The sequence below is a fragment of the Doryrhamphus excisus genome, chromosome 23 (genome assembly GCF_030265055.1).
Source record: "Doryrhamphus excisus isolate RoL2022-K1 chromosome 23, RoL_Dexc_1.0, whole genome shotgun sequence".
NCBI lineage: Eukaryota > Metazoa > Chordata > Actinopteri > Syngnathiformes > Syngnathidae > Doryrhamphus > Doryrhamphus excisus.
The window spans coordinates 11,303,652-11,331,007 of NC_080488.1; the positions used below are offsets into that span (position 1 = coordinate 11,303,652).

The following is a 27,356-nucleotide window of genomic DNA, read 5'->3' on the forward strand; positions in this document are numbered from 1 at the left end:
GAACTGGGAACTGATTATGTGATGCATTCAATTGTAATCTGATTCAGTTCAAATGAAATAAAACCATTACCATTACCATTACCATTACTATTGCCAGTCAAGTAAATAAAACACAAATACCTCACATTACTTTCTTATTGTCAATGTAATGAAAGGTGGCAAAGCCGCGGGTTAGGGCAAAATGAAAATACTGCACACGCCAAAAACTCACACAAACGATTAAACAAACGTTAGCCGGGCTACCAGGGGAGCCGTGGCTTTTGCCGCATTTTGTTCAACGACTTTATGGCAAGCAGCAGTTTCGGCAATTACCATTGCGGGAGACAGTGTTTGGCTATAAAATATGGGGAAGCTGCACACAAACACAGAAGATAGATATTTCTGTTTGGCTAACCACCAGTTAACTCCTGGGGCAACAAACACTTGCCATTAAAGCATAACATACTCTAAGAACAAGTCAAACTCAGCAAAACACATCACGGCATGCGGAATGCGGTACTTTAATGGGACTCTGCCATGCATGGGAAGGAAAGAGACATCGAGACTTGCACAAAACTTGGTGGAAATCAACTGGTTAACACTCTTGGTTCAATACCTACAACACAAAATTAGTGTTACAGCAAAGCAAAGCAATGAAATAATCTTCCAAAGAGAAAAAAGTGGCAGAAGGGACATGATTAAACTGTTTATCCACCTGTTGCTATGCACACAACAAATTTGTTTGGTGGCGAGCCGTAAGAAGTTGTGATGTAAAATGTGTGTCTTGGCTCAGTAAAGGATGGGAAACACTGTTGTACTTCATAAAAAATAAAAAAAATAAAACATGTAAAAGATGTTAGGATTTCATGAACGGGCTCTACCATTTCCATTCAAAGGTGATGAGAATAATTGTGACTGAAAATATCTGCATATGCTCCTGTGGGCTTCTGTAATAGACTATATACTACACACACACACTCTTACACAAACATACACTTACACAAGCACACATCACACATACCATATGTAATGAGAAATGTGAGATTGTGTTCTACCTCTTTCCCTCCCCACCCAAAGTTCCTGGCCACAGGAGGTGTAGGGTCTCTTCACCCGTCTCGTACGTCCAACTCAAACACACAGCATCACACACATCCGTGCATGCACACACACATACGTGCATGCACACACACACTGGCAGCAGACCACATCAGAGGGGGTCCATTCATCCCAAATCCGCATGTCTCTGAATAAACATATTCTTCTGGATTAAATGTTTCCCATATTTGTTATTCTTCCCCTTTGACACTCCTGGTGGAATTGCTATGAAACCAAAAATCATATATGCACCCCAGAATGAAAGAGGAGGCCAAAAGGAGCGCTCCAAAAGGGGAAGTAGAATTCCCTTTCAAAACTTGTAACAACATTTCTGCAAATTCATCGCCTAACAAAGAGCACGCTGTGCTGGCGAGATCACTACCCCACTACCCAGCATCCTCAGCAACATCAGGAAGTGCATGTACTCAGTGGAGGTCCGCTGCTGGCACTGGATCAGATCCGATTGGTTCAAGAGGTGCTGATGCTTGCAGGGCAGGCTGCTGAGCGAGGGCGACCACGGACGGAAGGGGACAGCTGAGCAGCAGCCTCCGCCTCTGGCGGGCCTCAAGGAGAAGGCAATGACGGGCCGGGTCCTGCTCAATTATGCAATTAAATCCAAAGTTTCTGGACCTATCGTACTCCAGGTTATAGCCTGGAGCGAGCCAACCATGTGAGGAGCGTTTATGTGCAGCGGAAGAACACACAGAGAAGCCATCTTGCAAGTCATGAGTCATAAAGGATGCAGGTGGAAATTTACCTGCGCTCACTTTATAGCCAGCCAGGAATTAACGAGCTAAAGAGCAACAACGAGACGCTATACGCTCTAATATTAGCAGTCAACACACCATCATGTCTGAGAATCCTCCACAATCTGATGCTCTTGAGTGATCTCTGCACAGAACCCTCCGCATGCTAATGCCGAGCCACACAATAAGACGCGGCGCCGTGTGTTTATTTTGGTAAACTGTGCAGCCCTAACTTTGTGCAGCGGTGGGACATGTGCTGTGGACAGAGTGTTCTCGCTGTGTTTGATGTCTCTCTCTCTCCCTGTGCAGACCCAGGAGACATTGCTCATGCATAATCACTGTATGTCTTTCTGATGTGCCTGTACTGCCGCTGCACACACACACACACACACACACACACACACAATTAAGCAATTCTAAGGAAAACACACAACAATATGACTGCAGCACATGAAGCAAACAAAGGCCGTGAAGGTGTTTGGGTTTTTTTTTTTTGTTGTAGTGTTTATTAATTGTCACAAAAGCACCAAAGTAGCTGCTCGGGTTGAGTTACATCATCCAAACATTCAATGTGTTACTCTGAATACAGTTGATATGCACTCATCTTAGCACAGCCAGTAATTCATCATCCTTTATCATTCACTAACTCAGGCATCAAGAAGAGATTGGATGATTGGACCAAGCAGAGCAACACTTCTGTGCAGCTTTGGTTAGGTGTGTTTGTGTATGTGTGTGTATGTGTGTGTATGAGTGTGTATGTGTGTGTTAGTATCACCAGCCCTTGAGGGCTCAGTGGGCTAATTAATAATGAATCCCAGAGAGTCTGTGTTTGAAATGCAGATGTGCAACTGTCGGCTCCGCCTGCTCCTTCACAGGGACATGTGTGTGTATGTGCGGACATGGACATGCACATGCTTAGCTGGTGCAGGGTTCAACATATAATAAGTGTTCTAACAAGATGACCAAATCAGGGTTTTTTTTTTTTTGTTTTGTTAAATCAGTGCTTCCTCACTGGTCCCCCAGCCCAGAGCTCTTCTTACCTCTCAGTGCACAAGAGGAAAAGGAGCTGGAGAGGAAGTGAAGAGCTTACATTATATTATTATATAGACTCTCTACTCTTCTTCATTGCTGTGTGTGTGTGTGTGGCGGTTTGAAGTTTAACAGATGGTAATGTTATGTAGATTTTGCACCAACAGAGGCTCTTTCACTCTCACAGTAACAATATACAGCCACTTGGCAAACAGCACCTGTAACACACGCGCACACGAAAAAGGAATAATCTGTCTGACAAATATTGACTTTGAGAGAAAGTGAGATGAACGGTTTCAATTGAACCTCGCAGATAATAAAATATTTTGCAACATATTTTCTGTGCAAAAGTATCCCTAACCTGGGGTTGGTTTATTGTTTTCACTTAATTCAATCTGTAATGAACCGCAAACACAAATAATGTTATGCTTGTATTTGCATCATAGGAAGACTAATAGAGAATACGCTGACATGCAGGTTGAAGGCCTGACACTCTCTTTGAAGCCCCGTAATGCTCAGGTAAAATGTAATTCCAATTTGTGCACACTTTAATTATTCAAAACAACATTATCTCATGATGAGACATATTTAGTGTCACAACACTGCCACAAAATGTCACTTTGTTTGCCCCCTGCTTACATCATATTTATTGAAATGTCCAGAACTCTGATACATATGCAGCTTCTTACTTGGAGGTAAAGGTGCTAATGCACCTTTGACAGATGTTAAATGTTGCAGTGGGAAATTAAAAGATGGGCTTCATCGACTGCAATTTATTTTCTGGTGGAATATAAAAAGAGCAGCAAAAACATCAACATCCCAACAACATTTTTCTGCTTGATGAGAGGAAATAGCTTTGACTTTTGGGTTTTAGGTTGAAGATTAAAAAAGACGTTGTGTCAGCTGTCATGTTTGTTTTTAAGCAACGTCCTTTATCTTTTAAATCAGAGTTTCTCAACCGGTGGGTCAGGGCTCAGAAATGGCTCGCAGATGTTTTTTTTTTGGTTTGGAAGCATCTATGTAATACAAATATTTTTCTAACTAGATTTTTGAGCACCATCTTCTACAAATATATGAATTTAGTAAATTGACTTTTTGTTGACATTTTGCTCTGAAATACATTTTGTGAAAAAGATTATATATGTGTTTTGAATACATTTTTTAAAACATAAACATACATTAGCTTGCTTTTCGCTTCCTAAAATTGGGTCACCACTTAATGACCATGGGAAAATATGTTCAAAGGATGTCACTCTCCTCTATTAGCTAGTCCCAAGCCGATGGGATATTATTGATTACTACTGTCTGGGAGATGCACTGTGTGTGTGTGTGTGTAATTATTAAACAGCGCTTCTTTACTGAAACACTTATATGTTGTTGTTGCCTTCTAGTCATTTTAATTCATTAGCATAATCAACTAATAGTTCACATCATTATCAGATGCAATCTTTTAATTTGGATGGATTTAATTGAGGTTCATTTTCAGTGAGATATTTCTTCTTGAGGTCTTAACTCCCATGCAGGGTCAAAGCTGTGCAGGGAAAGTTTGCAGAGGTCATGACACCCAGTGACAGGGTGCACCCTGAGGCCCAGTGCTGTCTCAATAGCAGACTAAACCTTATTAATGTAGCGGCTGCACCAAAGTGACTCAAGCACACAAAGCACTGATTCCAAAACAACAAGAGAACAGAAGGCATGAGCTGAAAAGTGTTTGGAACTCTGGGAACATTTGAATAATTCCATTCAAACAATTGGATAGTTTCAGGAATAAATCACAAACACTGAACTTGAGGTAAGTATACTTCTTTGTGGAAAAACTGTCTCAGAAATGTACTATAAATACGTCACAATTACTTCTATTTTCAAACAAATGACGTTTGTAGAATTATCATTTTTAATCCCTGCATCACTTGATCATCTGGGTTAAATTTGGACGTTACCACAACCTCAAAATAAACACAGGCACGGTTCCAAAACAAACTATTAATTCCGAAAAGACAAAAATGAGAGAAATTATGAGTGATTATCTTGTCTTATTGAGCAGTAATGTGCACCTCGGTGTAGGAGAGAGGCAGTCAGTGTTGCAGGGCTGTCGGGTTATCTGTGAATGGGCTCTTTATTGGAGGCGCGGAGCGGGGATTTGCCTTTTATTCGCCTCACTATGGAAACGAGCTCGACGGCAGAAAAATGTTGATGTGAATAAAAGGAATGAGCACAAGGAGCGTTTCTAGAGAAGCATCTGTTACACTTAGAAACTTAGACTATCGAGAGCAACACAACCCCCCTCTCCAAGCTCCTCGCAACCAAATGCACACTTTAAAAAAAATCTTCGAACGTATATTGATGTATAAAATCTAGTGTTTTTTGGCTCTTCTTTCGTTGAAATTGAGGTGCGTAAAAACGCACAAGATCGTTATAAAAACACAGCATTGAGTCGATTCATGTGCTAAATTGTGCATTTAATTTTACATAACGTACACAACAATATTAGCTCAGCATATACGAAACACTCACTTTCCCTCAAGCACAATGCATCAAAAATATCAAACTAAATGGAATGAAATGATTACTAGTGCTATTATTCCAGTCCAAACGGGCCAATAAGGTACCTTCCACCAGGCCTCATATAGCAGAAACCATGCAGCCATCATCCGTCCCTCATGTCTCCGGTTAGGCCCGTCCACGTCCAGCGGTCATGTCCACACATCCAGCCCGCCATCCGTTCACCTACTCCGGCCTCCTCGGTGCTTCCTCCACGGCTCGGCGCTCTTTAATGACTTTCTGCTGGCTGCAGCCTTCTTTTTTCATTTCTCCTAAATGTATGAAAATGTATGCAAATTTAAATCAAGCTTAACCTGGGAGCCCCAGCAATATATTTAATGGAATTGCAAAGCAATAAGGATGCTGGCACACATTCTTCACATGGAAGCAGCTAAGTTACTTGGGCAGAAATATGTTATTGGGGTCTGACGAGACTATTATGGGTAGAATAAATGAGTAGAATTGTACCGTTTATGACTCGTGTAGGCATTGTTTTAAATCTATTGCATGAAATGTCGCCTGGTCTAATGGATGTGGAATGGTCCGTGTATAAAAGTGGAAGATCTTATCTTTGAAGACGTGCCATCATAAAAAAAAAAGTGTTCACAGAAAGTTAATGATTATCAGCCCGGCTTGATTGCATCCTTCTAAATTGAGTGTTGGCACGTCTGACAAATGCCACCGGTGCTTTAATCTCCTCAAGGGTGACAGGAGCAGTGTTAAAGTCGTGCGTAAAGCAGTTGGAAACTTAAATTAATAAACAGGAACTGCGCTCCACGCGCACATTTGTTCCACAAACAGACTCAGTGGACCAGGACTCCGACTCACTTCCGGTTCGACCACCGGTAACCCTTTCCTCGCCGTGGTTTTGCACACAGGGGCGGAGGTTTGGGATGTTTGCGCGCGTCGTCATTGGCGGAGGCGTATCGCCGCTGCGCCGAGCTCGGTCTGTGAGTGGTGGGCGGAGCCGTCCGTCACAGCCAGGCTGGTGCCGAGACTCCAGAGAGAGGGAGATGTCAGAGGCTGAGCTGATCCCGCACTTTAGTAGAGCCAGTGGGGTTCAGCAGCCAGCATGGCCACAGCTGCCTCCAGCCCCTACACCTTGCTTAGCTCCAGCCCCATGATCCACCCGGACAGCCAGGCCATGCAGCCTGCTAGCCCCTACAGAGGACACCAGAAACTCCTGCACAGTGACTACCTGCAGAGCGTCCAGAGCAACGGGCACTCGCTCGGGCACCAGTGGGCGAGCAATCTGTCGGAGAGCAGCCCCTGGTCGACCTCCATGGAACAGCAGGACGTCAAACCGGGAAGAGAAGACCTGCAGCTCGGCATCATCCATCACCGCTCGCCTCACGTCGCCCATCACTCCCCTCACCACAACAACCATGGCAACCACCCGGGAGCGTGGGGGACTCCGGTGTCCCACAACTCCTCCATCACCAGCGGACAGCAGATCAACATCTACTCCCAGACGGGGTTCACTGTCAACGGCATGCTGGACCACGGCGGGCTCACGCCTCCGCCCAACCCGCAGGGCCAAGGCATGCACCCGGGCCTCAGGGACACGCTCAGCCCGGAGCACAGCGACCTGGGCGGCCACCACTGCCACGACCACTCCGACGAGGAGACGCCGACTTCGGACGAGCTGGAGCACTTTGCCAAACAGTTCAAGCAGCGGCGGATCAAGCTGGGCTTCACGCAGGCGGACGTGGGCTTGGCTCTGGGCACCCTCTACGGCAACGTCTTCTCCCAAACGACCATCTGCAGGTTCGAGGCTCTGCAGCTGAGCTTTAAAAACATGTGCAAACTCAAGCCGCTGCTGAACAAGTGGCTGGAGGAAGCAGACTCGTCCACGGGCAGCTCCAGCAGCATAGACAAGATAGCAGCTCAGGGGAGGAAGAGGAAGAAGAGGACGTCCATCGAGGTGAGCGTGAAGGGGGTCCTGGAGACGCACTTTCTCAAGTGTCCCAAACCGTCCGCGCAGGAAATCACGTCCCTCGCGGACACACTGCAGCTGGAGAAGGAGGTGGTCCGCGTGTGGTTCTGCAACCGGAGGCAGAAGGAGAAGCGCATGACGCCGCCGGGGGAGCCGCCGCCGCAGCCCCACGAGGGGCCTTATTCCCACGGCGGAAGCGCTGGGGACGCGTCCTCGTGCCACGACCTCTGACCGGAGCACCGGGAGGGATCACCCCCGGTCGGACTCTCGAACCGAGGGGGGCACGCGTTGCCTGCCCCGGTACAGACTCTTCCAGAAGACCTCCAGCACCGGAGATACCCGCCCAGCCTTGGCCTCTTTCGAACAGGGCATTATTCATTTCACTGCGTGGAGCCCGTCTAATTATTTGGATATAAATACAAAAAAATGTGCCTATAATCTACCAGCGCCTCTAGTTTCTGTCCGGACTTGATTTGATTTTTATTTTTTCCCTCTTTTTTTTGTGCAGTGACACAAATTACTGTTATTTTCTCAACTGATTTCAATGTCCACTCCGGCTCACAATTCTTCGGTATCATTATTTTGTAACATACTCGTCCAGCATCTGTAATTATTATTATTATTATTATTGTTTTGCATATGCAAATAGGCCCACGGTGCAGTTGTAGTGGCTACCAACATAATAGCACTTGAAGTTTTGGCCTGTAGCTGACCGGGCCGGTCACAAAAACAATTATTTATAAATGCATTTATTTGATTTCCACTCATCTTTGACCATTTAAACTGTGTAGACTCTGAAACAGAGCCGTGGATAGGACAAAAAGGGGTTTGACGCGATACACCTGCCTATAATTTTATTGTACGTTCACTATCCAAATTTTTATAATATGAAATACTCCTGTTATTCGTTTATTTCACAGGTATTTTTTCGAATATTGTACAGTTTTTATATATTACCCTTTTGAAGTCATTAATTTAAACAAATGCTCTTAGTTATCCCTGCACTTCACTAGCAATGTAAAAAAAAAAACATATTTTCAGTAAAATTGAACTGTTTGGGCGGTTTTATTCCAAATTTCGATGACAGCTCAAGTAATTATTTATTTTCAGTATAAAGCTTGTATTATGTTTTGAAATAAACTATGTATGTTGTAATAAACCATTTCTTGCTACAATTGTTTACTGTCCAGAACATATTCTGATAATTATTTAAATATGAAAACACACACAAAAAATATTACTTTTAGTGTCACATTATATTATTCAGTCTTAAATATAGTCATATTTTTAAATCAAGTCAAGTAAAGTGAAATATATTTAGTAGCAGCTTTTGCTTGTCATGTCCAAATGGTGTTTTTCCTCCCAAGTTTTTGGTGTCACTAACAACTGTAAAATATCCAAGTGGGTTGATAGAATCTTGGCTGCAGGCTGATCACAGAAAAATGAGATGCATTCTGCATGCAGTTCCTCTGAAATGTTATTGTCAGGGCCCTCTGCCCTCCTTGATCAGACATGCGTGATGTATCGCCTGGGCCACTGGGCCTGACAACACACACACACCACACACACACACACACACACACACACACACAATCAGGAGCAGATGAATCTCATTTCAAAGACTACAGCTCCGTATAATTGGCCATGCAAAGGCAAAATAGAGCTATATTCCTGTAAAAAAATCATGATGCCTAAAAATAAATTAGTGTTGGTTTAGAAATAAGTCAATGCTGCACTCTTTAAATGATTCAAAAATAGAGCTGGGGAGGGAGAGTGAAGGAGGGGAGGAGAGGAGGAAGGGTGCTAGGCCTTGCCTTGAAAACAGAGAGCCTGACTGGAATACTAATGTCTCTTGAATTTATGCATCTCCTCAGTCTGCGGGCCCTGGGAGGGGGTTGGGGGAGACAGCAAGAGAGGGAGAAGAGGGAGTGAGGATGGAAGGTAAAAGAGGATGCCTATGACTATATGGAATAGAACAAAAACAGACTCATTCTGACAGTTTTAGTTGCAAAGTGTTTAGGCCGGGTTGGCACATCCTGATGGAAGCGATGAAGCAAACGATAAGATAAAACTAAAACCAACCTCACATTCGCTTCACTTTGCTATATTTTACTTAAAAAGCATTGAAATTGTGACAGGACGCTTTAAAGAGTAATCGAAATAACTCACCAGTGCAGAAATGATTGACTTTGGAAATGTGTCAAGGACAAAAAGAACCAAGCCAGCAACAAATACACATATTGGAGTTGTATTCTCCAAACATGGAACTGAAGCAGATCCTGAGTCTGTGCACATAAAACCACAGAAGAATGGTGACTTCATGGTGGGGTTAAATGACTCACAGCTTTAAAAAAAAATTGTCATCACTTATTTTGTTTTCTGTTAGGTTCTTTGCTAAAAGTTCAGAAGAAAGATGTGGCGTATACAATACAAAACAAAACAATAAAAGAGCTTCCGAGTTGATTTCAGCACCGTTGCAGTACAACCAGAGGTTAAACAGTAGATGCATATCGTCCTTTAAAGTGAGTGGAAAGCAGACCATAGAATAGTTGCCTTTAAAGAACACAACTACATAACAAACACAAACACAATAATAGATAAGAGCAGGTTATTTTCATTGTCCCTATTTTCTACTTGTACTTTTAGATTGTGCTTCACTAATGTATCAGTTTTTTTTTTAAATTTTCAAATCATTTCATAGCTCATTCACAATATTCTCTGTTAATTGTCTGTTAGACCGGTTTGACATTGGGTTAAATATTTATATTGAAATATTTCTTTATAATTGAACAACTATTAACTGTCCACCTGGATTTGTTTGTTTAATCTTAGCTGTAGAAGTGTTATGCAATCTGCTGTATGTGTTTGGGTCTCTTTTTGCAGGAGCACAATACAAGACTGTAAAAAAAACACCCATAAGACTTTAAATATCACTTATTTTTGTCATAGAAAGCTTAATGCTTCTCAGAGCCACTTCACCACACGGGCTCGACGTGCTCCACACATGCAACCACACTCACTTTCTATCTGGAGCTGCTGTGATGTAGTCCCTATGATTACCGTAATGACCCATATATCACCACAAAGTGCACCGTCTCTCAAAATAACAAGAATAATTTGGATGGTTCAAGAGTTTTGGTCATTTAAAAATAACATTGCAAATCCTACTGGCAACTACAGGTTGATTAGTAAAATATTTTAAATAATAACATTTGGAAACTTCTGGTGGGCCAGAAATAAACGCTATATTTGTAAAAGTAGCTCCTTCTGTGAATGTGTAGTATGCATACAGTGTCTGGTACATGTAGGATATCCAGATTGGGGGTTTCTTAAAAAACATAATCATAATTTTGTAGTTTTTGACACTTGTTGCAAATGAACGACTCATCCATTTAGATAGATAGTGCGTCTTACGCCTACAGGCTGATCACACTGCAGACAAGCATTGTTAGTTGGTCAATTAGACATGTGATTCCCAACCACCGTGCAGCGACACACTTTGTTCATCTATGCCAGTGATGCATAGTGACAGGCCTTTTACTATAGATGGAGGAATGTATCTATATGTTTACCTGTGTAGCCACCTGTTGCCGTATTATTCTAATGTGAAATATGTGCCTTGGCTCAAAAGGTTGGTAAACACTGAATAAGAGAACAGCAGGAAAAGCCAGCATGCAAGAATCTGCAATACACAGTTCTAAATGATGCCCAATTGATTCCCAAATTTCCTTTAGAATGTATCGTAATCACTCTGAATAAAACATGGATGAGGAATGAATGGCCGCCACTTGAGTAAATGAAAGGCAAGGTGCTGTTTAAAAAAAAATCCCCTTCTGTACCTTTTTGGATCAGTGCCAGCTCTACACAAGGAAGCCTTTTCTTTCCCAATTCTCATCTCCCTTCACTGCAGAGATTTGGTTAAAAAAGCCTCTGGTCTTATTGTTCTTTGACTTTGATGTCAGAACAATTAGTTGGACACTTGAATCTGGATGGGCATATGATACCTAGCTTCTGTGCAATACAGACTACTGATTTGGATTGTTTAACTAATAAGCGGCACGCCTCCAAAGGGGAAATGAGGTCACTCTTATGCACGCCGGGCACTGTGGGTATACAATAGGGGCAAGGACACCTGCTGGAATTCACAACACAAGAGCTTTAGATTAGACAACTTTGGCTGCTTGCCATTGGCTATAATGTGGGAACCATAGTGGCTACGGTGAAGCTTCATACGTATGTGCAGTGCACACTTTTGGGAGGAGGTTTACATGCCTAGGACAGAGGAAGTTTAAAGTTCTGCTGTTCAAGTACCACAGGTAAGAACTACCTAATTTGTGCTGTTAATTAGAACCTTGTTGTTGTGAAACATCTAAATATCTATCACTTCTTAGCATATCTACATATGTTGTTTTTTCAGCATGTGCACTGTTATCAATGATAATTCAACACAGCTGCATCATGTAATCACAACTGAATCCCTAGCATGTCACCTTTACCCCCCCAGTACATTGCTTAAGTTGTTTGTTTTGAGTCTGGCGTGCCTGTAAACTTTAATGTGACGTTCAGTGGCCACACATTGATGTAAAGTGGCAATTAAGGGGTCTTATTTCAGGATGCAAACAGTCAAGCGGTATCTTTGCATTTAGTGGGGAGCTTTCCCTTCCCACTTAGCCTACCAGTATGTCTAATGAACTCACACACACACACACATACAAGTGAGGGTAGAAAGGCCCGTTTATAGCTTTGAGTGAGTAAATCACGGTGTGTGATATCTTCATTTGAGACAGAGGGCTGATCACTGCTTGTCCTGCTTGTTCCACATTAAGTCATTATCACACATGCTCGCTCCATTAATTCTCTTGCTTTTATTAGCAGCAAGAGTGGATGCACACACACATACACAGTGGACCAATGACAAGTATTGCCTCTACCTCATGTGACAGCTAATGGCTTCATTTGGAGCAGTGTGTTAATTGGCTGACTATGGGGAGCTGCTGGTTAATGAGGATAAATAGGTTCACACCTGAGTGGGGCGCTACCCAGCCACAGTGGCACTGTGGGAACTGTGGATGACGTGTACAAATGTGGACTACCATACTCGTATCGTAGAGTCTCGGTGACATACCCCTGTCCCATTTTACTTCCTACCAGCCTGGACACGGTTGTGTTTCCTTGCCAGGCAGACTTATTACCAGAGTGCTTGATTAGCACCAGGAGGCCAAAACAAAGAGCAGCATGTCAAAGCAATTAGCCTCACTGTTTACCTCTCAGCTCCGGCTGTAAATGCATTATCCGGCAGAGAGAGACATGGGGGACATGGAGTCAACTCAGACAGTCGCAGAGAGAGGACGACAGCTGGTCCATAGGCAACTCTGTGTGTGTGTGTGTGTGTGTGTGTGTGCATAATGATGGAGCATTTCCTTTGCCTCTATACATCTGCTTTCCTGGCCAAATTCATGCCACACAAACACAAGACTGGTCAGACAAAATGGAAGAGGAGCAAGAGAGAGTGGTCATATGTTTACATAGAATGCAGAGTAGCAAGTGTCACACTGTCATATACTGGACAGTGTTTCCACCTAGTGGCGTCTTCAACTCTGTACACCTCTTTAAGGGAGCACTATGTTGGTAATGGAGCAGTTTGGATGCAGAGTGTCCCTGTACTTGAGGGGCCACACACTTAAGACCATCATTAGATGTAGCCAAGATCTTGTTAGGATGCCTCATTGGGGGGTTGCTCAGGTTAAGTTAGCCCGGAAGCACGCCTTGGCAAAGACCCACGACACGTTGGAGGGACCATGTCTGGGAACCTTTTGGAAAAAAAGTCAGTGAGTCTGCACTTTCAAGGGAAAGAAGCCATTCTTATATTCACCTGGGAACTGGTTCTGATAGGTCACATAAGAGTCATTCAAAAGACTTTGTGACTGTCACGTCTGTATGCAACAATGGTGAGGATGGAAGTACAGTCACTACCTCAACATTAATGACGTAAAAGACAACAACGCACATGTGATGTGTACAGTATGTCCCAGAACATAATGTTCTCGTCTGTTGTGGAAACCAATTGTGTTTCCACCCTTGTCTCCTCTGTGCTCAGTCATATATTCATTCTGTGCCTGTATGTGTGTGTGTTTGAGGTGTGGGGGTATCATTTTTTAAAACTCTGTCAGGCACTTTTAGTTGCATTTTGTATGTATGAAATTTTCTGGGCATGCCCAGCCGGGAAAAGGTCCTGTGTCCCTACTGAGACTGCTGCCCCCGCGACCCGGACCCAGATAAGTTGAGGAACATTTAATTTAATTTACCCCAAAATGCCCCGTCTTTGAAATGCAAACATCAGAGATGTATGGTGGTCCTGTCTCAGTATTTGAGCTACGTCAAGATTGCAGCACTTTTATCATTTTTGATTCCTGTTTTCAGGTTGTTGTTATTCATGTGAGGCGAAGTAGGTGAGGTCACTGTGAATGCATGTCAATAATGATCTTTAATGTCAATATATACAGAACTTGAAAGAAAAATAGAATCTTAAAAATCAAATGAAATAAATACAATATTATACAATTTCCACAATGTCTTTTGAAAGAGATATCTATGGAAATATTTTTTTGATTCAGCCTCTCTGGTGGGAAGGGGTGTATCTCCTTCCTCCCCAGAGAAATCCCTACAGCTCCCACACATGCTCTTCATCGTCCATATTTTCACGGTATATACTATAATATATAATATATACACATTTGCAAATGTATTAGGTACACATAGATCAAACAAAAATAAATAAATATTGTATTCTATATGAAGATTATAGTTTTTATGATCAGTTGACTTTTTAGTTGGAAAAGTCAAATGTTTACTTTACTGCTGACATTTTGTCTATTCTATCAGTATGAATTTTAATTCTAAATGAAGCATTAAAATAAATCCCAACCTCTAGTAAAGGCCTCCTGAAGGGAAGCATCGGTCCACTGTGCGAGTTTCATCCAGGCATACCTAATAAATGAGCAAGTAATATGTATATGTGCAATCTAGAACTTCTGTTGTCTTCACCACATTGTTTCACATTCATTACAGACATTACCTTTTGTCCACCTGCAGCCTTTTTTTGTTTAGCTCTTTAGATACACCCTTAGCATCACAAACATGAATTAAAGGTTAAAGAAATACAGCATCTGTCCATGCATGCATTTATGTAGCCAAAAGTGCTGGAAGATGATTTTGTTCCTTAAGATTTATCTCCGTCTCAAGAAGAATCGTTTTGTTTGGTTTAGACTTTTGAGTAACGAAACAGTCTGTGGCTGTCCCTCAGTAATCATCATCTTGCCAGCACTCTCTCATGTAAACCTTTGCTTTCATATTTTGGAGAAAAGAAGAGAGCAAACACAATCAAGGAAGGAGAAAGAACCGAGGTGGGGAGGATGACAGAACATAGATGAAGAGCAGTGGGGGGCAGGGCGTGGGCACAGTTTACCGAAGCAGCTCTGTATCAGCCAATCACAGTGAAGGAGAACATCAGCTGGTGCATTTCTTCCAAAGGAAGAAAGAATGAAAGGCGAAGAGGGCAAGTGCATATGAAAGCTGTGGAAATAAATACAAGTCTGTCTCCCCAGCAGTAACAGATACAGGATTCTAGTCTTGCTTTTGAGCAGACGTCTTCGCTTTTCAGCCTCATCAAGTGGGCATGTGTATGGAGGTGTGTATGAGTGTGTGTGTGCATCAAATAAATACATTAAAAAGGGAGACAGTAGCTTTGACTGGCCAGGACATCTGTCGGTGTATGGAAGTGAGGTCCAAATGGTAGAGCACGCTCCCTGTGTGTGTGTGTGTGTGTGTGTGTGTGTGTGTGTGTGTGTGTGCGTGTGTGTGTCTACATGTCCGTCGAGGTGAGTTTCTTCATGCTGCGTCTCTGCGCTAAACTTGATGCGGCCACAGGTTCCAGCACGGGCTGGCTTGTCTTCTGGCTCAGTGCTGAATAAGTGGCAGCCATGGCTCCCTATACAGATTCAAATATATTAGATAGTGGTTTAAATACTTGAATACTGTAGATGTACTCTGACACTTCATGCCACAAATACACATCTTGTCAAAGTAAAAACAAAAGGTGCCAAATTGATGAAGTCCAAGTTTTGTTGAACCTCACCAACTGAAACAATGTAGATATTGTGAAAACTCTTTCACACAATATTGTGTAGTTCCTGCAAAGCAATTACTGCTAAGATTTCTGACAGAGACAAATAATTCCTGAAGGTTAAAAAAAGGAAAATAATGGATCCCTGCACAGTTGAAATTTGGCCCCAACATTTTTTTCCACCAAAAACAGGCTAATTCACCATATGTTAGTAATAATTTAACAGTGATACCAGTAAAGTGTACAGCATAAATGTACCACTGCTATTCCTTGTAAATGTAAGAATAAGGAATAAGATCTCGACACGCATGGAGGACGTACGAAATGAAGTGAACGAGCATTGGCCACACTAATTATGTATGTGGGGTGCACGTGTGGCACACTACCCACATAGGAGACTGCAAATATGAAACATTTTGGACATTTTTGCCTAAGCCGCATACCACAGGCTCCCTCTATATTTTTCTTTGCATGTAGAACGACCATAGGAGCCATTGTGACCTAGGCTTTAGAAAGTGCATACGTCTTTATGCTTCAATGATAAATATTTTCTCATCAAGCGTTATACTGTACAAGCGCATACTGTAATGTACTGTTCATATAAAGAAGTGAGAAGTATAATCAAATTATGAAAGGGCCTAGTGAGAAGGATTCCCCCTCACCTTGACGAGGTGTGGTGCATCATGGCGTGTGAGCTGGAAGTGTGGCAGTGCATCTCTGCAGGTAATCCAGGAATGCTTTAGAACCTGCTCTGCCGTGTATCGCTGGTGAGGGTCGACATGGAGCATATGGGACAGAAGGTCCTACAAAGTGCAAGCACATTAAGTTGGTGAGAAGATAAATATATTTTCCACTCAACAAGCATTAAGTCTTATTTTGATTCATTCAGTTTGCTTCTATTGTGCAAGACGGATTAATGACACATCTATGTCCATGAATGAGTGACTGCATAGATTATTGTCATTAAGAATTGTTTATCATTAAGAACTGGAGTGACTACATTGCAGTCATTCTGTGTGAGTATGTTGTTAATTTAATGTGCTTTTAGAAAAGGGAACAGATTATATCAAAGGAAAAGTGCAATCTCTTTGGAATTTTGCCCATCATCCACAATCTTTATGTGAGACATGAACACATACGCATTTCTCTTTTCGTTCTAATGTTATAAAAACAGAGACAACTCATTACTTCGTATAATGGGAAAAACTTATTCTACCTTTAAAGCCTTCTGGAAAAATGTTACCTTTGAGGTGTCTGACACAGTATCCCAGTTACCGCCTGTCAAAGAAAACTTTCCAGAGCCTATTCGAAGTAGAATCTCCTCTGGTGTGTCGTTTGGCCCATTTGCAAACGGTGTATACCTGTCATAGGGAAGATGAATAGTTGACATGCTAAAAATTATATTTGGTGATATAGCTGCATTGTTAACAGAACCTAAAAGTGTGGTTTATAAGAACAAATGAAGTAAAACCACATTTCCTGTTCTCTTACCCGGCCAACATGGTATATAATAGAACTCCAAGACTCCATATATCACAGGCTGCATCATAACCTTGCCGCATTAGTACCTGAACATAAACATATAAAAAGATCAATTACATTATTATTTAAAATATGCAATGATGATATGTAGTATTCTACAGTGGTCACTAGGTATCAGTAATGTTATCTTATTATGTCTACTATATCGGGCAATAGGGGGTGACTCTCGGGGTGTTATCGCTTTTGAAGGTGGTTAGCAGGTTTTCTATGCTACAAAAACATTCAGTTTCTACATAATGACCCGAAGTCCTGCATCCTTATGACCTATCCAATTAGACTATAGCGTGGAGATCCCAAGTGGTATACCCACGTGCCATTTCTCTCTCACCTCTGGTGCCACAAAGTTTGCAGTGTAACATGGTGTTAGGAGTAGACCATTGCCCCCTCGAAGCTGCTTTGCAAAACCAAAGTCGCAGATCCTGATTGAGTCCGGATTCCCAGAGTCATCCATATAAAGGATGTTGCTGGGCTTTAGGTCTCTGTGTACCACCTAAACAGGAGGAGCAGTTAACGTTGGAGAATGTCTGAGCTTCGCTTATGCTTGTGCACGACTAATGTGTGTTGTCTCACCCCTTGACAATGGAGGTAGTCAACAGTCTTGGTGATGGTGTATAGCACAGCGCTGGCCTCTCGCTCGGAGAAAAACTTCTGCCTCAGGATCTTGTCCAACAGTTCTCCCCCCTTCATCAGTTCCGTCACCAGGTATATATACCTGCCCTCATCATACACCTGACCCATTTACAAGACAACTATGTGTCAGCATGTTTGACAAGCACTTCCAAACACAGCATGATCAAATGCTCAAACAAATGATACTATACTGACATCTTTCAGAGTGATGATGTTTGGATGCTGCCCGTATCTCATTAGGATTTCAATCTCCTCAGATGGATCCCTTTTACTTTTGTCTATAATCTGTGACACAGGAAAACAGACATACATGTAGTTTGCATCTTATCAGTTGGAGCTGCTATGAATAGCTGTACTGCCCTCTGCTGGATAGCTAGCATCACTCAACAGCTGTACCACTATCGCTCAAAAGCATGACATAAACCAAGACTGAACATATTCTTGAGAATGAGACATATAAAGGTTTTTTTCTGTTTTTGCCTAGATACTGCCATAAAAACACAAAATCCTTGCAACAACAGCAGACAAAATAGCGGAAGGCCAGATTTCTACATATGTAGACGCAATTGTTTTGCAACATATTGCGTCATTGGTTGCTAGGTAACCTCATAACCTTTTGAGCAAAGGGATTGGCAAGCCATTTATATACTATATATAACAAACGTCCCTTTTGCAGGGCTTTGAGTAACAGTAAACCTCACAGATGCAGGACACTGAATTCTTGGCAGGGTGTTCAGCGAAGCCTGGCAATCAGTTTCTTAATGGTTACTACAGTAATCCCTCGTTTATCACGGTTAACTGATTCTATACTCGATCGTGATAAGTACATTTCCACCCCTGATCTAAGTCCAAGGGATGGATTGTAAGGGAAGTTTATAAAAATGGACATCAGTTCCAGACAGTAGACGCCCTACATGAAGCCATCTTCTCCACCTGAGCAACATTCCACTAACCACCTGGAAACTCTGGCATCAAGCATACCCAAACCAATTTTCGGGTGATTAACAAGGATGGTACAGCTACTCATTGCTCTTTGTCATTTTTTGGACATTTTATTTTTTTATGCTATTGTGGCATAAAATGGCATAAAACTTGCAATGTGGCAAGGAACTGTATATTAGATGATCACATCTAGAGTACGTTTTATGACCGTGGTGATGATCTTCGTAAAAACAATTCACATCACAGCAATGAAAGTCGCAGCTGGATTCTGAAATGGGGTAAATACTCTTTAGCTGCCAATCTGTCACTAGCTACCACGGTCTTGTGCTTTAGCACAGCTATGAAATACAAACAGGTGACAGCTCAAACCGTGGTGTTAATGAGAACATGCGAATGAAAAGGCAGTGAATGTTACCGCTACATTAGGTGTACAAAACTCCAGACAGAAAATGAAATACATGTTAAGATGTAATCATTTCAAGTTGGTTGCTTTAGACCAAGAATTATTTATTTTTAGCGGTACAGTAGTAAACAACTACGGGTTACCTTAACAGCATAGTCCATGGCAGAGACTCGGTGTACACAGCGTTTACAAATGGAGTAAGAGCCGACTCCTATGTCCTCCTGCAGCTCGTATAAATCAGAAAACTTGGCGGACCCGCCGTGCATCTGTAAGGGGGGGGGGCACAAAAAAATGACCTATGACTTTCCTTGATGGGTGGTATAAATATACTTACAAGACTGTAAGTCAAACTTTATTGCATAGTTTGGCTGGTCATGTGAGTTATGGTCAGGCACAATGTCTATATCAAAATATATATACTTTTAAAATGTTCTGCTTTTAGGTTAACGTGAGGTTGTTGGCGACACCTACTGGCCACAATAATTCCTTGCATTGCGCTTGTGATGCAGTTAGGCAAACAAATTGATACAGAGCATACTGGACACAGATTCATTCACTTTTTTAACATAATAGCCGTCCTGTAAATACTACAGAATGGGATGATAAAGTCTCACCAGTGTATTTCATAATTAAGATTTTAATTAACATTCATGGTGGTCTTCAACTTTGGACACATTTATGTAGATGTGAGGTGGGGGAGATTGAGTAGTTTCACCTGAACTATTGGGAGTATACTGAGGAGCGGAGAACTCTTGTTTTCATCCATCGGCGTTGGAGCAACAAAACTGAAGCCTTTGAAGAGCTGGTGGGCGTTCGCACTGGGAGGGATACCTGGGGAGTCTAAACACACAAAGATTCTGCATAATACAGGACTACGAATATACTATACAAGCACCTGCTAAATTATGTAGTGACAGGTATAAATCCTCAGCAGGAACGTTTTTACGATAACCAGCTTGCACTGAACACAAGTGTTAGTATATATTTACCTTTAGGCGTTTTTGCAGTGAACTCTGGGTCGAAGCAGAAAGTGTCATCTGGTTTACCTGCTGCAGGCTTGAATGGGGGTTGTAGCTCTCTCCTGTACAGTTTCTGAGGATGGGCGCATTTTATTGTTTTAGATCTCCGGGATCAAACCCTTCCACAGGCTGTTTGTAATGTATGAACATATGTGAAAGAAAGAACAACACCCCTCCTCACTGAACGCCCTCCCATTTCTCTACAATAGTGTCCAGCCAATAGAAGCCTGCTGGCTGTTGAACACTCACGCAGTGCTATTAGTGCACACGCAGCCAGAACTGGCCATCTGCCCAGACAAGCACATACAAAAAGTGTTGGCACAGACAAAACCGACAGGCAAGCCGAACGTTTGTGAGGTGTGAATCTTCAGCAGAAGCTACAGAGATACGTGTGTATGTGAGGGCCTGTGAAAAATGAGGAATTATGTGTGTGTGTGTGTGTGTGCCTACATTCCAGTCGATGGTGGAGAAGAAAGCGTGCCGTTTGATCTCTTCCACACCGTCGGGTCCGGCCCCTTAAGACACAGATCACACAATTTCAGTAAACCTGGCAAAATGAAAGTGTACCTCTTTAAAACGGATCAACACTCTCACATGTTGTTCTCTCTGTGGTGTTTAGTTTGTGTTTGAATTGAATGCCAAACGGTTAACAAGATCACGGTTTGAACAAGCAGACGTCCACCCTTAGGAGGACCACCATTAAACTGCAACCTTACTCACCTAGTCTGTTCGTTGGGTTACGTTTAAACAGCATCCTCAGCAAACTCTGGGCTTCCAGACTAAGGAACTGTGGCATTCCTAATTTTGCTCTAGAAAGAAAAAAAGAGTAACAAATTATTTCCTGTCAGCTTGCTTTTTACACTACTTTACACACATGTATACTCTGACAACATTTATTATTCATCTGCCTTTGAAATGACAACTTGGTCAAAACATGCCCTTCTGTGCTTGCTGAAGTGCATCTGCAATATCAGTAGTGTTTAGGCTCTCTCTCCATCATCAACCTGTTAAGTTTGGGTGTGCGTTTGAGAAATTGTGGCCGGACTTTTAGACATTCAGGAGCAACAAAACCACCACTAAAGCAAACACTAAATTATACTAATACTACTCTCAAGTCAGTTGTGTTATCTTATCTCATCTCAGTTCCAATAAGGTGCTGTATTACTGAGCAACTCACTTGAGAATCATGTTCATGGTCTCATTGCGGTCTTTCCCTTGGAATGGTAACGTCCCCGTTAGCATCTCAAACTGCAAACAATTGAGGAATCATAAGCAATGTAATTAAGAATCCACTCAGTACAACTGAGGCATGCATTTCCTTGCCAAAAGGGCTTGAATTAACATTTGCTGTGTTCATCATAGATAATTTAGTATTTATTATGGAAATACAGTGTGTGGTCTTGGGCCCTGAGTGGAAACCACCATATATACTCTGAAGCACTGAAGCTGAGGTGCCATACCATCAGTACTCCCAGAGACCACCAGTCGGCACTCTGTGTGTGTCCTCTCCTGTTGACCACCTCAGGGGCCATATACTCCACCGTACCACAGAAAGAATAAGCCTTCTTATCAGCATCCACCGACTCTTTGCTCAGGCCAAAGTCTGCACACAATGACATCCAATTAGGTCACATTTGGACAAACAAAAATGTGACAGGCACATCCAGAAGCTGCAAGACAGATAAAAGCAAACACATAAAAGTGTGGGTTGTGATTGTTTCCTTCCAGGAGCTTTTTCCATTTAGGAAATCCAAAGCACTATATAACATTTAAAAACAACATTTTCCACAAACTTATATATTTAATGTGTCTTCAAGTAAACCCCACAAACTAATTTCAGGTTACAGTAGTTTGTTTATGACGACTGTATTAGAATAATATATGACAGAGTGTCCTTTATTGTCACTATACACATCAGCTAAGTGATTAAAAGCAGCAGATGTGTGTAGAATATGTACAAAACTGAATAAAATGACATTGTAATCTGTCATCTAATCTAATTGTAATTTTTAACCTTGCCTAAAAACTGCTGTGAAAAGCACACACCTTAAGGTATTTTCATGTAAATTCATTCAACTTTGTTCTGTGTACAGTTTGACTTACACAAAAACAGAACTTACATCACAGTGTGGGAAGGGAAAGCGTACATAACCCAAACACCACCTGTATAGTAGTATTACGAGAGCAGGATTTAATATTATACTATAAGATATATATAAACATACCTGTTAACTTTACATGTCCAGCTTCATCAAGTAAGATACTAAAAAAAAGAGCAAAATGTCCATGATGGAAAGTTTTTAATACAACCTTATTACAACTTACTATGGTAATTAACTAAGAGTAATCATTTTCTCCTTAAAAAGACAAGAGGCAAAGGCAAAAAAGGTTCAAGCTTCAAGGCTACACAATAGAAAATTCTCCATGTTGTTTTACACACAGTAATTATTTATGAAGGAACAAAAAGATTGTTAGGTTGTGTGAATTTCTGGATTAAAGGGATATGGATTTGAGTATGCAAGTTCGCAAGGTGAAAGCAAGGTCTCATACTTCTCTGGCTTGAGATCTCTGTAAACTATGCCCAAGTTGTGCAGATGGTCGAGGGCCAGGGCCAGCTCTGCAAGGTAGAATTTCACATCTTCCTCTGTAAACATAACCTGTACAGAACTGGACAGATTTACTCTCTGAACTCAGAGGAGGGCAATTCAGTAGCAAGCTAAGACATCAGTAACTACAAACATAAAGGGAGAAAAAAAAAAGTACCGTTGTCACAGTGTGATCATTTCAAGGTAATGCAATTCTGCATGCTGTTGATTTCACATTGCCAGCAGCTATTGCTTTGTGTCTAAGATATGCTTTCAACAAAAGATCTATCAAGAGAACTGTTGTATATTACTTGAGTTCCCATTGTGAAACATCTTTGAAAACAACATATCAGGGCTACAAAGAGACAAGTAGTTAATACTGTGAAAACTGAAAGAACTCGTTTTTCCATGAGGAATTCCCATCATAATGATTAAATGTGAACATAAATAAAAGAGACATATTGCCTATGCCTACAAGAAATATTTAAAATACCACTGAATATTAAATGTACACCTGTTCCACCTGTGATCTTAACAATTCCTCTAGGTTTTAAGAACATTCATCTTTCACTCGTAAAAGAAACACAAGATCTGCAAAGTGCTTTTCAGACGAATAAGATCAGAGGGCTATTAATACAATGAGATGTAAAACAACAGGACATACTATTACCTCTTTGGATAAGCGAGTGAATACATCCCCTCCCCTGAGAAAGTCCAGTATTAAATACAGTTTCCCTTCAGTCTGAAAGGCTGCAGAGGCAAGAAAACAGTGGATTTTAAAGAATTTACTCTATATAGAAGACTGATGAAATCAAGAAAACAAACTGTTCCAGCAAAGTGGAGGCCATGAATTGTAACAAAGACGCATCCAGAGCTAGAGCGAACGTGAACTTTTGCCAAACTGTTCTGAACTGGCAAGGCTCCAATTGAGGTTACACTGTATAAGGTTACCTGCAAAAGCCTGTTGTTTGGCAATCAAGTCTGGTGCTTTTGTGTCACATTACAACATCTGAATGAGTTTCTGGATGTCTTATATTTGTATTTTTACATTTATTTAAGTAAAAAAAAAAGTCACTATTTGATTAAATATGCATTTTCCCCCTAATAGGCCATATGCAACCACAAACCCGCATGATTTAATATATTATAGGATTAATATAGTTTTGAAAAGACGTGATAGAATGAGGCCGGAAAATTTGATTCATAAAGTGGCAAGGCACGACTATACTCAGTAATCAAATACAAGTGGTCACGAAAGGTGAAGTATCCGTCACAGGAGTGGAAATCACCCACAACATGGGGGGTGTGCATTACCCCTGCTGTGAGAAGCGAGGTGTGTAAGTGTGCAGACCAGCCATTGACTAGCGGGAGTTATGATTAGGCATGCACTGGAATTATATCCTTAAGCAAAAATATCTCGGTTTCATGGTATCACAGTTCAGTATTATAGTATAATTACAGCTCTAAAATATGTAATTTTGACGTCTCCATTATTGAAAAGAAGAGGGGGAAAAAAAACAAAATACTTTCTGTTGAACAGTCATTGTTAAACAATAAAACAGAAGTTGATAGAACTGGAATGCAAGTATTTAAAACAAATAAAAAGTGGCAATTATTTCTAAATAAATAAAATAAAATGCAGTTCTTAATACAGTCTATTGTGGCTAATACTGCAACTCGAGTCACAACATATGTGTCATTGACAATTGACAATGATATGATGAAATACTGGTGTTTCAGATCATTGCATGATGATACATATAATCACATTTCTGTGAGCTACAATTAATTAAACCTATTTGCATACAGTACTTGCCATGTGATTTTCCATTCTCTTACCGTAGTGCAATTTCACTATGAAGGGATGATTGACCTCCACCAAGATGTCTCTTTCCATCTTAGTGCGAACTCTGTCCCTGACTGGTAAACAACACAGGCGGAGTGATGGTTTAAAGTCAACAATAACAACGTGTGCTACGGGATTTGAGAAAAGTCATCTTACCTTTCAATGATGCCTTTTTTAGAACTTTCATTGCATATAACTGACTGGCATCTGGGCCAACAATTTTTCTTACTAGAAATACCTGGGAGAGCACAAGTAATTAAGTAAGGTGAGCACAGAGAAAGGCAAATTTTGTTTGCTTTGTGTTCTTACTTTGCCAAAAGAACCCTGACCCAAGACTTTCAACAGCTCAAACTGCGAAGGGTCTGCTTTCTCGCAGCCCTCTTTCACATGGTGAGTGATAGGAATCTCTTTGTAAGTCCCGTCATCCTAGAGCCACAAACACACACACGCACGCACGCACACGCACACGCACACACACACGCACGCACGCACACACACACACACACACACACAAGTGAGCCAAATACACAGAGATGCTATATGCACAAGTCATTACTTACACAGTGTGTATAACACTCTCCCTCCTCCATGGGCTCATCCATGATCTGATGTCCATTGACCTGCAGCCACAACAACAAATGATAAAAAAAAATTACATCACAGCAATCAGAGAAAAAGCAAAAACTCAAGGAACGAGTGTGCATGCAAGCTTTCAGCTGAACAGAACTGCGGCTTCTGCACGCCCACGTGAATGATGAACAAATCATCAGATGAAAATGATGAGTCACTATGCAATAACAGAGCACTTTCGCCACCATGTAGTTTTATTTGTTGACAAACAGTATGGAATCCATGCTCGACGTCCTATGCAATAGCATGAGTCCCGTGTTAGCCATCTGACTTAATCTCCAATCACAGCGGGCACAATGTGTTTGTTCAGGATAACGTCACGATCTTGGATAACTTCATTTATTGCAGCAGATCACCTTCATAATGATGAGTTTATTAATGACCCCTTTGTTAGTCTCAGCAAAGAAAAAGTAATAGCAGAAAGGGCAGTCAAATGCATACAAATATATATTTATGTGCATGTAAATCAGAATAACAGCACATAGGTCTGCAAATTTCAATTAAGAGGTGCGCTTACTGCTTTCAGTCTGGTGTGTTTGTGTGTGTTGAATTCCATCAAGCCTCTGAAGAGAGGGGATGAGTCATAGCACTACGCAAGCCCACTCAGTGGGTGGAGCCACTGACATATACTCACTCACATCCACAGAACAGAGGCCAACAAATCACTTTCCAATATGGTTGAACTGCACCAAATGAACAGCATCAACCTTTATAATCTACAAGATGTAAAGTCCAAAGCAAGATCTTACATGCTGTCTTCTGGCCACATTGGGATGTCTGTCATGTAATATTCTGGCTATTAACACATGCATCTTCACTCCCACCTCTATGGCTCATCACAGCTTGGAGTGCAGCCTACACTTGCACTGCAGGCCTTTTTTCTGTCATTCTACAAACATGCAACGGATCATTTCAGCAACACTTAATGCCCTTTATAACAAGGCTTTGTTTAACCGTCTTGCACTGTCAAAAACGGATGTAAAGTAGATTAAAAGGGTAGTCCAGTTTACACGGCTAATCTAAATGTTTACTTCAGTGCTTCAGTTATCGGTAGGCTGTCAAGGTGCCCCATTCCGTTGACTTTGGAGCAGTGTTTAGTAGTAAGATATGCATAACTATTCACCACGTCAAAAGGCTGTCATATGTTTCCGTCTCAAAACTATATACATGTAAATAAAGAGAGAGAGAGATGTCCTTGGCTTTACAACCATAGACTGCTGCAGATACAATATGACTGTGATGTCATGTCTGGTTACTTGTAAAAGAAAAGACTGAATATCAATTTGAATGTGCACGAACTGGTGGAAAGTGCACAAGACGTGGTTTTAATGACACTTTATGGTAATAATGTAACTATTGAGCGCTGCTAAATGATGGCTTATTGTACACAGGAAGTTTAAATGCAAAGGCATCACTCATTTCACTTAAAAGTAAAGCCTGCACTATGTTGTGTATTAACTCCCTGAATAGGTTTTGCTGCCCGGTAAATACATAAAAACACTCTACCAGTTATTTTTCATGGAAACAACGAAGAAGAAAAAGTTACCAGCTCACGAGCTGTCATAACAAAACTAACTACATGCTAATGCTACATGCGCTAAGCTAGCACAGCAGCAAACTCCTCTTGAAAAGTATAAATGGCAACAAAAGCCAAAAGCAAACTGTGCGTTCATGTATGAACAGTCTGTAGTAATTATGGGACGCTAGAAGGTTTCAGGACCCCGACTGTTCAGTTTTTCAATAGATATGCCCAGACAGTGCAATAAAAATAAACATCTAACCAGCTGTTAGCATTAGCTAGCGAGTTAGCATGCATCGCGATGCGCCGCAGGTCGTGACGCGAGTTTAACGTAACCTTTCACCGGGACAAGCTCCCTCCACTGGGCGACGCAAGCCAAAAAACAACATTGAGCAAAGCAAAAAAGGTAGAAACCCACCTCACTACGAACGCAGTTTATCTCCATGTTGTGCCAAGATTCCGGTCTAAATCTAAGGCATCGTAGTCCACCTAGACCCCTGCTCCAAAGTGCATGATTCCCCCACTGTGGAATCCCGGCTGCTCAGTAGAAAACTGCGTGGCCGTGAACCACTCTCCGGGTGGGATTGGGTGTCGGAAAGGGATGATATGGTGTTAATAACGGGACCATGCGCTCTGCAACAGCACCGCTACCCCGCCATAGATGCGAATATGGCGGCTACTGTGGTACCTGGTCAGTGAATGAGTTTGTTGACGTATTTATGACGCAACTGAGTTAAGGATTTCCCCCGTCCTCTACAAAGCGGCGGCGCTCGGAAGCAATAAGAACAGCAT

The 27,356-nt window shown here is 41.7% G+C and overlaps 2 protein-coding genes across 3 annotated transcripts; one reads left to right on the top strand and one right to left on the bottom strand.

Annotated features, from left to right (window-relative positions):
* The first annotated feature begins 6,444 nt into the window (after nucleotides 1-6,444).
* Nucleotides 6,445-8,515, top strand: LOC131110139 (POU domain, class 3, transcription factor 4-like). Its single transcript, XM_058062891.1, has one exon. It carries the CDS (start codon nucleotides 6,463-6,465, stop codon nucleotides 7,555-7,557), a length of 1,095 nt encoding a protein of 364 aa, XP_057918874.1. The 5' UTR covers nucleotides 6,445-6,462; the 3' UTR covers nucleotides 7,558-8,515.
* Nucleotides 8,516-13,791: 5,276 nt separating this feature from the next.
* rps6kal (ribosomal protein S6 kinase a, like) lies at nucleotides 13,792-27,316 on the bottom strand. 2 transcript variants are annotated; one of them, XM_058062888.1, is made up of 22 exons: nucleotides 26,983-27,316; nucleotides 24,976-25,035; nucleotides 24,725-24,841; nucleotides 24,572-24,653; nucleotides 24,409-24,489; nucleotides 23,240-23,319; nucleotides 22,535-22,641; nucleotides 22,210-22,247; nucleotides 21,445-21,587; nucleotides 21,162-21,232; nucleotides 20,705-20,793; nucleotides 20,435-20,499; nucleotides 19,955-20,057; nucleotides 19,681-19,805; nucleotides 19,109-19,231; nucleotides 17,816-17,905; nucleotides 17,561-17,719; nucleotides 17,319-17,480; nucleotides 16,940-17,016; nucleotides 16,692-16,809; nucleotides 16,111-16,251; nucleotides 13,792-15,313 (listed from the first exon to the last, which is right to left on the bottom strand). In XM_058062888.1, the coding sequence occupies exons 1-22, from the start codon at nucleotides 27,007-27,009 to the stop codon at nucleotides 15,188-15,190; spliced, it is 2,184 nt and encodes a 727-aa protein (XP_057918871.1). In that variant the 5' UTR covers nucleotides 27,010-27,316; the 3' UTR covers nucleotides 13,792-15,187. The 2 variants fall into 2 exon arrangements, with proteins under 2 accessions (XP_057918871.1, XP_057918873.1); XM_058062890.1 differs by lacking the exons at nucleotides 24,725-24,841; nucleotides 24,976-25,035; nucleotides 26,983-27,316 and having other exon boundaries at nucleotides 22,535-22,651; nucleotides 24,572-24,640.
* Nucleotides 27,317-27,356: the final 40 nt, after the last annotated feature.

Excerpts from the sequence above, each read along its gene's own strand:
- LOC131110139 (XM_058062891.1), top strand. The coding sequence starts at position 6,463 with ATGGCCACAGCTGCCTCCAGCCCCTACACCTTGCTTAGCTCCAGCCCC.
- rps6kal (XM_058062888.1), bottom strand. The coding sequence starts at position 27,009 with ATGGAGATAAACTGCGTTCGTAGTGAG. Across the intron at positions 25,036-26,982 it reads TAAACTGCGTTCGTAGTGAG|GTCAATGGACATCAGATCAT; the intron begins GTGGGTTTCTAC and ends TTGTGGCTGCAG. Across the intron at positions 17,481-17,560 it reads ACTACCTCCATTGTCAAGGG|GTGGTACACAGAGACCTAAA; the intron begins GTGAGACAACAC and ends CCTCCTGTTTAG.